The sequence below is a fragment of the Ursus americanus genome, chromosome 25 (genome assembly GCF_024610735.1).
Source record: "Ursus americanus isolate L20-20 chromosome 25, mUrsAme1.1.p, whole genome shotgun sequence".
Lineage (NCBI taxonomy): Eukaryota > Metazoa > Chordata > Mammalia > Carnivora > Ursidae > Ursus > Ursus americanus.
The window spans coordinates 46006418-46019735 of NC_142151.1; the positions used below are offsets into that span (position 1 = coordinate 46006418).

The 13318-nt window shown below is 35.2% G+C and overlaps 1 protein-coding gene across 1 annotated transcript; it reads left to right on the forward strand.

Annotated features, from left to right (window-relative positions):
* The first annotated feature begins 6799 nt into the window (after positions 1 to 6799).
* On the forward strand, positions 6800 to 7729 carry LOC123778899 (olfactory receptor 6C1-like). Its single transcript, XM_045776555.2, has one exon. It carries the CDS (start codon positions 6800 to 6802, stop codon positions 7727 to 7729), a length of 930 nt encoding a protein of 309 aa, XP_045632511.1.
* Positions 7730 to 13318: the final 5589 nt, after the last annotated feature.

The following is a 13318-nucleotide window of genomic DNA, read 5'->3' on the forward strand; positions in this document are numbered from 1 at the left end:
GAGGGGAAGCATTCTGCGGTCCTGTGGTTAGGGCTCAGGCTCTCAGTGAGCCTAGGCCTCTGGGCTGTGAACTTCATAAGTGTTTCTCAGTCCCCCCCCCCCCCCACTTAAGTAGAACAGGAAGGTTAGAGTGGGCTGGAGTTGGGTATTTCTCTTCTGCTACGTGGAAGGCTAGAGGATACTGGAGTTGGGTATTTCCTTGTCCGGGGTCCGTTAAGCTCTATAGTGTCCCAGCAGGTCAGGCTCTGGTCGCTAGATTTCTGTGAGGGCTGGCTCTCTTAAGAACACAACACTCTCATGCATTTCAAAATGGTCCTTTTTCCTCTTCTCCTGAAGAAGCACGAGGTGATTTTTCTGACATTCCCCGTCTGAATCTGGTTGAGCTCTTGGAAATAAATCTCACAATATGGCAGGATCCTCATATATCTTGGTTCCCCCAGAGCTTTCAAGTCTCTGAGTTTCCTCACTGAGCCTCCACAAATCGTCACTTACATTTCAGGTTTTCCTACTCCCACTGGACCCAATGGCAGTTTCTGCTCATGAGCTCCCTTAAACCTTCACTCCTTGATTTTATCTGTCTGATTTTCAGTCTTGAGGGCAGTGATTTGCTTGGTCTCAGGATCCAAAATTAGTTGATTTTTCAGGCTGTTCAACTCTTTTCTTGTTGTTAGACCCAAGTGGTGACTTGTGGCTTCTTACATGCAGAACTGGAAACTGAAGGTATCCTATGTCTGAGAACATTATTCTTCTGTTTAATCTCCCATTTCTATATGTTCTTTGCATGCATATTGATTTCTCTCAAGCTACTCCTCAACAGAGACAGACAACTCCACATATTATGTTTTATTTAATTCATTAAAAATTTGCAGTGTTAAACCTATTTTAGAAAGGAAGAAAGAAAAGCCTTTAAGAATTTCCCAATCTTACTTGAATAAATAACAAATCTTGAATTTGAACCTATCTCTCCTAGATATCAAATCCCATTAAAAAAAAAATCCTTGTTCTTATTGCCTTCCACTGATATTCTTGTATATAACAGGCACTTATATATCAAGCTAAAAATACTCTTTGGAAGTTTTAAGCCCCGAAAGTAACAAATTTATGTATATAGGAGACCTTCAATTGAAATTAAAGATAGCTGTTAAAATAGCTTTTTTATAGATATGCTGGTTATACTCATTAGCTGTGATACGAACAAGTTGATCATCACCCTCCAATCACTTTGATCACATAATTTATTACATACTGTGGTTGAATCAGAGTAATTTAGAATATCTAACAAGCAAAGAATCACTATTTTGGAACAACTTTTGGTGAATGTGTGAATCAACAGAAAAGTCAGAAAACGTTGAAAGTATACTTTTATATAATTTCATGTTCGAAAAATGATTAAAAAATAATGGGATCAATAGTATATATTACTTGATATAATGGATAAATTTGCTGATTAAAAAATGGCTTGGTGTACTAAAAAAAGTTCTGAACTGAGAGACATGTTACTTTATAACTTTCAGAACATTTTCTCTCATTGGCTTGACCTTGATTTTTGTAATTGTGTGGAAATGGAAATCTTATCTATTTTGATTCCATTTTATCCCCACTGTTTTGTATACTATTTAAAGATAGCAGATCCTTGAAAGATACTTGTTGAGGGAAAAAAAATAGTGATTGATTCAACAGACTGCTTTTTTTGTCATTTCTAAAATATGACAGAAAGAAATCAGAGTGGTAAAATCCTGCCAAGTTCCTAGATTTTATGTTTCCATTAATTACAGTGTTAAACCCAGCACATCTTTCAAATGGAAAGGGACCTTCTGGATAGTGGATACTTCTCAAAATTACCACCATTACTATGATGGGAGAATTACTTTAAGTGATTCTTGGAAAAGACTGAAGAGTTCGATGAGTATTTAATCCATAGTTTTTCAAGTCTTTCAAAGGGAATCACTGAGCACTGCACTCTACCCCATTCTTTTTGTTGTTCTACATTTAGTGTTTTTGAATAATTTATTTGATACCTACTAGCTTGGAGAGCCACTTTTATGGAGACATTTTAGTATATGATTAAAATGTAGTGTTTTCGTATAAGATTAAGTTGCCCCAGTATTTTGCTCAGCAAAAAAAGAAGTGGGAGCATCTTGAGAGAAATCCTGATTTAGGAAATTCAGGAAACCTCTCCCAAAGTTTTGCACGTTTAGTTATTTTCTCATTTAAATCATATGCAAAATATTCCATATGCTTCTGGCTTACTTCTTATGCCTTTCTCTCTCTTTGGGCATTATCCCAAAAGTTTCCTGTTCTAATATTGGTGCAACTGTTGATAACATTTGTATAATCCTCAGTGTATTTTCCTCTAGGCCCTGGTTGGCACATTTGATTCACTGGAGTGTTTGCTGTGAGACCTGGGCATATACGGTCAATAAAACATGTGCCTTATGCAGGGGAAAATCCATATAGAATCTTGGTCCAGGAAGACCCAAAGTAACTCCCAATCTGAGGTCTCCTCACTATTTTTGCTCTCATAGCTGCAATGGAAAATGTGTAATAGAATATTAGCTGCAGAAATAAAGTAACTCCAACCTATTGAGAAAGACTGATTTTAAAAATACAGAATCTATTAACCGAAAACTGAAATAGTTGTCAATTTGTGTGTTTTTTTAATCATTTCAACCAGCTGATGCAGTCATTTGTGTGACAAATAGAGGTAAGATTGTAAAGTTGAAGCCAACGAAAAATTTCTTTTTCTTAGCACTGATTCATTAATACATACCTCAACTTTTCATCAGAATACGTAGAATAATTTGGGTTTGTTATGTCATCTGTCTTTATCAAAGATTATGAAAAATGAGCATGTTACATTTCCTGTTTGTCATAATAATTTATTCCTCTATTAATTTTCAGAGGAGTTTGGTCTCTGAATTTGATCTTCCTCATCGAATGCAGGTTTAATAAGTAGTACAAGCTCCCGTTTCAGGCAGAAAGAGTTGGGAATTCCGAGTCTACTACGAACTAATGTCTGACGTCTGACCTTGTTTATGATACTTCACCTCTTTCATGGCACTTTCTTCACAGTAACGGAGGGAACTCACACTGAGTCAATGAGTTAAGTGTGTACAGTCTTTCATTGTCTCTTAAATGAACACCCTCAAAAGTGGTGTCTGGGGTTTAAAGTGGGGCTGTATTCCTCAAATATGTTCATTGATTTTATTTTTGAGAAAATAAAGATAATAATCACCACTGTCAGGGACTACATTTTATACAAATTTTGTATAATTTAATTTTATGTTTTTTAAATTAGCCCTCATGATTATTCCATGAAATATTATTCCCATTTTTTAAGTGAGGGAAAAACTAAAATTCAGAGAAATTAAGTAACTTGTCCAAAGTCACAATACTATAATGTGACTGAGTTGCATTTTTAATCCATTTCTTTTTGAAGGCAAAGCCCACAATTTGCCCCAATAATATCATTCATTATAAATAAATATTAAGTTCTGATGCCATATGTTTTTTTAAGAATTCCTTTCCTTTCTTAAGTTAAAAATTATCCTCAAATATACATACCTAGTTAACAAACTGAGATAATCAGGGTATAAGTAGAATATCTCTATGAAAACCTACAGACTTTGAGAGTAATTTCTGTGATTACTGCTTTTCCTTCATTATTCCTATTCATATTGGTTGGTGCTTTGATCTGACTGGGGATTCAAACTCCCCCTTTCTATATGGAAAAAAACAAGGTAATTTTTTTTTTTCATACGACTCAGGGAAACAGGATTCTGAACCAATTTTAGGAATACTTTGAGGCATTACTAAAGTAATAATCTGAAAAAAATCTAATTTGGTTCTTCATGAGACTTTTTTGTATTCAGTCACCATGAAGTTCTGACATGACATTAGTTGTCAGCAAACACAGTCAGGAATGGAGGGAATCATTCCAGAAAAAAAAAAAAAATAGTGGTTGTTACAAAACAAACTGTTACTCAAGATACCACATTAAACCAATATCTTGTTCTCTTCTTTTACAAATTAGCCTAACATATAAACCTAACACCAAGAAAAAGAGTGTCAAGTGGGAGAGAAAGATAGAGAATTGGAAAACTGTGTACTGATGTAGTGGGTGCAAATTTCCTTGAATATATGTGTTCACAACTTTCTTTAAGGAGTTTTAATGTAAGAAGAGAGGATTTAGCACACAGAATTAAAGAATTCTCTCTCTTTAAGAAGAGAGAATGCAGAATGATAAAATGAATTTCCAATTATATTGTGGAACCATGAGCTTTTTCTACTTCTTCTGATTATTACAAAAATAAAGAAAACAATCTCTTCATCTTTAGTAGGCCTTTAACAATTATTTCTTTAAATTGGACAATCTGGAGAATGCTATTGTTCTTTTTTCAAAATTTATATGAATGGCAGAGGTGTCCTAAAACTCATTTCCAGTTATTTTATTTAACACAATAGCAAGTAGCTGTTTATAGAATACATTAATTTTCACCTGCAATGAATGGCACACTTGATTCAACAATTAGAAATCCAGGATGGAGTAGAATTCATTGAAAAGAAAGGAACAAATGGGACTACAAGCTTGTGAGCGTAAGTGTCACGTGACCGGGTAAAAGAAACGTGGATAAGTAGTTAGGGAGGGAAGCTTGAAATGATGTTTTAGAGTCTTGGATATATTTTTCATCACTCTACCAAAAACATCACACAAGTAACTTACAGGTCAAAGAGTGTACACACGGTATTAATTACAGAGGGTTGTTCACTGAGAACAGTGACTTTTATGATTGAAACATCCATCATACGCTTGACTTGCCGTAAGTTTGTTTACAAAATACGTCATGCTGATGTCTGTTTCTCTTGTGAGTGCTCTTCAGCCTGTTTCCTCCAGTCTCTGAGAAATAGCAAAAGAAATGTTCATTTCTTGTGAATCTCACATGCTTTCTCAGTAACATCAGCACTCTCCATCTCAGTTGGAATTTGCCTTAAATAATCAACAGCAATATTTTTTGCTAAACAGTGAAGTGAGTGAAAAGAGAACTCAGGCATATAAGGGGAAAAAAGAGCAAGAAATTTCACAGTATTATGATGCATTCTATACCAATAATCAAGAATTCTACATCTTGAAACTAAATATCCTATTAGAAAACTTCTCTCATGACACTAAATTGACACTTCACTATTTAATGAGAATACACAGAATGAGGGATATGATAACAGACTGGTTTGATTTATTGAGGAAAATTCAGCTTCACTTTAAAATGCATTGTATTATTATTGTTATTGTTATTCAGGAAAAGAATATAAAGAGATTTCATATGCTGTTTCTTCGTATACTCCAAGGTGTTGACAAAATAAACCTTCTATAACTGAATGTTCATGTAGATAAAAGGAAAAATATAAAACTATAATATGGGATAGAAAGCAGAATTCCGAGATGCCCTTCAACAGATGACTGGATTAAGAAGTTGTGGTCCATATATACAATGGAATATTACTCAGCCATCAGAAAGAACAATTTCTCAACATTTGCTGCAACATGGACGGCACTGGAGGAGATAATGCTAAGTGAAATAAGTCAAGCAGAGAAAGACAATTATCATATGGTTTCTCTCATCTATGGAACATAAGAACTAGGAAGATCAGTAGGAGAAGAAAGGGATAAAGAAAGGGGGTAATCAGAAGAGGGAATGAAGCATGAGAGACTATGGACTCTGAGAAACAATCTGAGGGCTTCATAGGGGAGGGGGTGCAGGAATGGGATAGACTGGTGATGGGTAGTAAGGAAGATATGTATTGCATGGTGCACTGGGTGTTATACGCAACTAATGAATCATGGAACTTTACATCAAAAACCAGGGATGTACTGTACGGTGACTAACATAATATAATAAGAAAATATTATTATAAGAAAAAAAGAAAAAAGAAAGCAGAATTCATGTATAAAGAGTAATACTAACATTTAAATAGAAGAAACCCTGAAGGAAAAAAATGTTCTGTAAAACAATTTTAGATATAAATACATTGGTTTCCTTAGTCCATGAATATGTAGATCCAATCTACTAAATTGCTACCCTGCCTTCTCTCAACTCTGTACACTCTAAAGTCTGAGGACATCGTGTCGAAGAATTCATTAACTGTGGCTTCAGATGAGGCATAGGAGGTCGGAAAGAAGAATGTGAACCAGAGTGAAAACTTGGGAATTTTGTCACAATGTTAAAAACTGAACTTCAGTGACTTTCAAATTTCGGTCACATCCCCATTTGAGTGACCTTTCTCCAAACACGTCGTCTTTTCTATGTTATAGTACCAAGTAATAATACAGGGACTTAGATGACAGAAATGAAATGAGACAATTGGTGGTTGGAAGAAGGACAAAGATTTTCCCAATGGGAAGGGAACCCTTCAGGGAATTAATTTTAAGAATCGATAGGCAGCATTTCTACTCCAGTTATCAAACATTCAGAAAAACCAAGGTTAAAATTCCTGTTCTTTTCATGCCAGGTACATAATGTAAAAAATCTTTTTAGATTCAGATCCCAATCTGTGAAAAGGATTTTATGAAGAAACATTCCATGTAAAACACAGAGTGTGGCAGATGGTAAAAACTTACTTTAAAATGTATTACCTACTTTTATTAAATTGTCTTAAAGATCTCCTAAATATTAAAATAAATTAAACTAAATTAAATTAGTTTACTTCCAGAGACAAATTCCAGCACTACCCATATGCAATCCCCCTTCTCTAACCCTTCTGTTTGTGTTTTCTTCTCTAGTTTACACAAGAGAAGAAAAAAATGAGAAACCACACAGAACTACGAGAGTTTATCCTCCTGGGGTTGTCAGATGACCCACAGCTTCAGGGGGTGATCTTCATCTTTCTCTTCATCACCTACATGCTCAGCATCACGGGGAACCTGACCATTATCACCCTTACCCTGCTGGATCCTCACCTCCAGACCCCCATGTATTTCTTCCTCAGAAACTTCTCCTTGCTAGAGGTTTCATTCACAACTGTCAGCATACCCAAGTTCCTGGGCACCCTGATTACAGGAGATAAAACCATTTCCTTTAATGATTGCATGGCTCAGTTCTTTTTTTTCATTCTGTTGGGAGTCACTGAATTTTACCTCCTGGCTGCCATGTCCTATGACCGTTACATTGCCATCTGCAAACCTCTGCATTACATGACCATCATGAATCCCAGAGTCTGCATACTCCTTGTCTTTGCTTCTTGGCTGGCTTCATTCTTAATCATATTCCCATCACTCATGCTATTCATACAGCTTGATTACTGTAAGTCCAATGTTATAGACCATTTCACCTGTGATTATTTCCCCTTACTACACCTTTCTTGTTCAGACACAAAATTCCTAGAGGTAGTGGGGTTTTCCTGTGCTGTGTTTACTTTAATGTTCACCTTGGTAATAATAATTCTGTCCTACGTATATATCATCAGAACGATTGTGAGGCTTCCTTCTGCCAGTCAGAGGACAAAGGCCTTTTCCACATGTTCATCCCACATGATTGTCATCTCCATCTCCTATGGCAGCTGCATCTTCATGTACATTAATCCAGCAGCAAAAGAGAGAGTGTCTCTGAGCAAGGGAGTTGCTGTGCTGAACACCTCAGTAGCCCCCATGCTGAACCCCTTTATTTACAGCCTAAGGAACCAGCAAGTCAAGCGAGCCTTCATGGACAGGGCAAGGAAGATTGTATTTTTCTAAAGCAAATGAAAAAAAAAATAAAAGTGTTGTCATAAATTAGAGGCATGATCAAAACAAGTAAACAAAAAACAGGGCCCCTCAAACGTCTATGAATATCCACATAGTCTCACTGGAGTTTTATTTCATTGCTTATGTTTCCATTGCCAGCAGTATACTGAGGATATTTGAATATATGCTCGTTTCTATTTAAACTCCAATCCCTTTCTCATGCCTTGAGCTAGTCTTTCCACCTGTAACTATGAGACTAGCCTCATTTCCTTCTTCTGAATATTTTTGAATTCAAATTTTTCACAATAAAACTTAGAAAATCAAAGAAAGGCAAAAAGACACTCCAAGATCAATGAGTTAAAACTGTTTTATGATTTCACCAGGAAACACTCTTTCAAGGAATTCAGAAAATAATGTCATGTTAAAATTATTGTGAATTTACTATGAAAAAACTGTAAATGTAACTTAGTCTTATTGGAATATTACAGGCACTGTCCTCTCCATTTGATAGCACACGTAGTAGCTATGTAAAAAATGTGTAACTAAAAAAAATAATGTAATTACTTCTTTTGAGAAGTCTCAAAGTATTTCTCAAATACCCAGTTTAAAACTTCCCGTGCCATATAATTTATCAATTTAAAATACAATTATGAAGACACACTTATTTAAGGGAAACTTGAGGTAGCCCCTCTTTCTAGCAACTCCATAATGAACATATAAGCCATATCAGTTCTTTAAAAAAGCCTGAAAAAATAAATAGTCCTAGATACCAGATATAAGTCCATTTACTGAGTCATAGTAGTGTATTTAAAAGCTTGATGTTAAACCGTACTTTTTGATAATCGATACCTAAGAGTTATACCTTTTCTGGCTATTTTGATATAATAGCTTACACATACAATTCTTTTAAGTGCAAGTGATGCAAAACCTTCTTTGTTTCATAATATACTTTGATCATAGAAAAATGATTTTAACAAAATCGGTTACAAGCTCGCTATCCTTGCGTTTATTCAGTGCTACCCTGCAGGTTCTATCCAGGACACTAGCAGGACAAGCACATTTAGTAGCATTGGAAAGGAAGAAACAAATAAATCTTTCTTTGCAAAGAACATGATTTTCCTCCTAAGGCCTTAGTGCATTTACACGAGATGGTTCTTGAACCCGACACACTCCTGTCCCAGATATCCACATGTCGCCTCAATAAGGCCTCCCCCAATGACACCACATAAAATTATAGTAGCTCCCCACTTCCAAGGTTTTCCAGTTTTCTCTTCCTTTACAAAATAGTTGTTAATTTATAAAAGACCCTATAATTTACGAATCAATCATGCTCATTGCTTATTATCTGTATTCTGGCACATCCCTCACCCCAGGAGAGAAGGGATCTCTGTCTCTCCGCAGACAAATGCTGTGGTCCCAGCAGCAGGGCGTAGGGCCTGCCCACACCCTTCGCGAGAGCCACTGGTGCTTGTGTCTTCCCAATTCTGCATTCAGAAAGCCCACGTCAGGAGCTCGAAACCTGCCACGTGAGGACCTCACATCTTAGAACAGGATCAGCTCTTACACATCAGCCCCTCACCTCCACCCTCTGAGACGCAGTTCTTAGACATTTACCAGAAGTCACTAATCCTTCTCATTTAGAACCTGCATCTGCCATGTAGTAGGTATTCGATAACTATTTTCTGAATACATAAATAAGTTGAATAAGTTAAAATGGTTCCAGTGTCCTAGCAACCAGAGCACTGACTAAATATTTTACCCAACATACACACGTATAATAATGTATATAACACTGTGTTAGCTTTTAAAAGTGTTCAAGTAAAATGTGCATTCTATCATAACTAGACATTTTGTATGACAAAGAAATAATTGAATATTTTCTAAGGCGTTTGGTGTTCACTTTCCTCTTTTATTTTACGTTAGCCTTTTGACAACTATGCAAAAATCAACTTATTGGATGTGTATTGACTTTTCATGAAGTTAATGAGAACACTTCTTGTTAAGGTTTGCATATGGAGCTTCCTAACGGTAGGAATTCCCGTGATGCAAATGCTCATTTTTTTCACACAGAAAAATTCTTGTAACTATTTGGGCTACACCTAGTAATATATGAGGTCCAATATTACCTGTCAATCAATACACTTCTGGGATTAGAAATTCGACTTATAGGATAATAGCTCAATTAAATGATGGTAGTCAGTTAATGGGAGCCTAACCAGATGTCTTGCGGAGGGGCTTACCTATAAAGGGTGATAATATGTCATTGAAAAAAATACGTAATATGTACTGGAATTATTCAGTAATATGATGCCAGTTCTAGTTTTAGGGAAAGCCTTAAAATATTTGGATCTCTAAACCATGTGATTTCATAAATTCTACTTTTTTATTTTGAACATGTTACAGAAAACCATTATTTGTAATTAAAGTCCATCTTCCTCTCTCTGAAGCGAGTGAAACCTGGTAGATTGAACAATGTTTCATTGACCTAAAACATAGTCACTCATCAAACTCAGAATACATGGAGATAATTGACACATTATTAAAAAGCAGATGTCCTTCTAGCTTGTGGATAGGAAGGTAACAGATGTAATCAGTATCCATTTAAAGTAAATTATTTGGAGCCCTAGAGAAAAGCTAGAGAGCTGTTAGGAACTAGGAAGAAAACAGTAAAGGTAGACAGGGTGAAAGAGTGATCAAGGAGGAAAGAGACCATCCAGCATCTAGGTATTTGAGAAAAGAAATGGAGAAGAAACATGTCTAATAGGATATTTTATGAAGTGCAGTGCTTCATGAGATAGAAATTCATTCCCTTTTCCTGTAAGTAAGTCACTAAAGATCGCATTGCTCACAAATACACAAGTGGTGGACACCACTTTAACTTCTCTCTGTCTCAGACTCTTTCTTTACCTGAATAATAATAGCACTGACCTCAGAGGGTTTTCTATTGTCTGCTTGTTTGAAAAAATGAGATAATTTTATAGTCAGTGCCTGGTAATCAATAAAAGCTCTGAATGAAATATGAAAAGAATCACTATTTAGATACAAAACTAAAGGCAAAGGAATAGAATTTTCATAAGGAGAAAATCAGTTCCACTATCTCTATGGAAATATCTTGGATAAATATTTTCAATGCCTATTTTAATGTGTGTCAGTTATAAATTCAAACAGTTCAGTTCTATGTATTGTCCTATGTGTGAGGTAGTGGTTCATTCATCCTTTCCCACTTCTTGCTTTTGTCCCACTTTCAAATACTCTCAACTTCCAATCTTGTAAATAATCTGCCCCCCCGTAATAATAATAATAATCTGCACTGCTGGCATTTAATGCACCCATGTTTTACGTCCGCATTTATAACTGTGAAGAAAATAAAGATACATTATTAAATATAAAGTTATATTACATATATGTGTACATATGGTATCTATATGTACTTCTATACTATATTATTCCTCTAGTAATAAAAATGACATCTTTCATTGAAGGAAATGTGGAAATAAATTCAAAATATCCAATGCTAGGTTTCCAGATACTTATTTTATTTATTTATAAATATTCTCCATATAGAAGATATCATGTGCACAAATATAAACACCTGTTCAATGGAAGTAAACAACATGGTGAAGAAAGTAGTCAAAAGGCAATAAAAGCCACATTAGGGAGGGCTTGGGAATGGCTTCCTTAAATTCAAAGGGCCAATCTAGGTATGAACCTTCTCATCAGTCTTTAATAGGTTGTCCATTTCAGAAGTCGATCATATCATACTAGAAATCCATAGCAGTGTTTTCCATCTTTTCATCCTGGTAAAGAATTCTTCTCTAGGTTGCCAAAATTCAAGGGATATAAGCAGCATTGTCCACAATAGCTAAATTGTGGAAGGAGCCGAGATGCCCTCCAACAGATGACTGGATTAAGACGTTGTGGTCCATATATACAATGGAATATTACTCAGCCATCAGAAAGAACGATTACACAACGCTTGCAACAACATGGACGGGACTGCAGGAGATTATGCTAAGTGAAATAAGTCAAGCAGAGAAAGACAACTATCATATGGTTTCACTCATTTATGGAACATAAGAAATAGGAAGACCGGTAGGAGAAGGAAGGGAAGAATGAAGGGGGGTAGAGAAGGGGGAATAAACCATGAGAGACTGTGGGCTCTGGGAAACAAACTGAGGGTATTAAGAAGAGTGAAATTCTAAATCAAGCTTTTCACACACTCAGTATCACGTTGTTTGTATATTTGTCTATTTACCTCATTTTGCTTTTTATACCTTTTCATCAATATTTATAAAAATGATTCGCCTGTATCTTTAATGATTATTCTCCTTGGAACCCTATTTACTTTATGAATTACCCTGGGCCAACAAAAAGACACAGATAAAATAAGTCCAGTTCCATTGCTTTGGCATCCATAGGGAAGAACATTTCATATTTTCTGTTTTTCAAAGCAGCATTTGCAGGAAAATATAGCAGTCCCCGAACCTACGGAAAATACTACTTACATTTTATAGAATTACAAAATATTGGTTTTAAATGTTTGCATGAATAGAAAGAAAAATGATTTAATAAATAAGTGTTTTGTATTATATGAAAAGAGCCAAACGGAAGAGTACTAGTCAACTCAGGCGTAACTGAATTTGTACTAGGAGTCTGAGTGAGAGATGAAAAGCAAGAATGAGTTGTAATAAATAAAGTGTTGTCAGAATTTCATAGTATCAGGAATGAAGGACATTGTGAGTCAAAGAGAAGTATAACCCTAAGAACCATGAAAAAGTTAAATCAACACAATTGTTTTGAGAGCACAATAGAAACCAAATGTTTTGCTAACTTGATTTACCAGCTCTGAAATTGTGTAAATGTTTAAGCAAATCAGATGATAACATTTGAGACTAAATCATCAAGAAGAATCAGGAAGTAAGTAAATATTTTTTCTTCAGTATAATATATGTATCTTCATTTTATTCAAATGTTTTAAAAAATCATGTTCATATGTACATTTATGGGTTTACAACTCTTTCGATATTAAAAATTAAATAATCGCTTACTACCAATAGACTATTAATGAAATCCTAAAGCAGGAACACAGAAATAAATCTTGAATTGTTCGTTTTTTTCTAATGTGAAATTGTATTCTGTTACAGAGACAGGATTATTTATTAAGTTCCCTATTGGAAAGAATATCTGCTTCCCAGTTAATGCTATTTTGACCAACTACTTGTTCATTTTCCATAGCAGTATTGTAAGAAAAAAAAGAAAAGAGAAGGAAAGGATTGTGCATTGTATGAATTAAACTATTTCTAGGCAATTATTTAATTTAGGAATAGAAGGTTACTTTCTTGTCTTTCTGGCCTTTTTATCAGTTAAGCAAAAAAAAAAAAAAGATAAGAGAGTGATAGCATCAACCAACCCTTAGGAAATTAATTTATGAGAGAATGCCAACAAGACATTCCCATAGAGAAACATGCACATTCTACAGTGAGATGATTACTGTGGTGGTTTCCTAAACTATGTAGGTCTCCAGATATATAATGTGGAGGTAGGCCTAAATAACCCCAGTGAGATTTCAAATGCTATATTTAAATTATCCATAATCCAGAT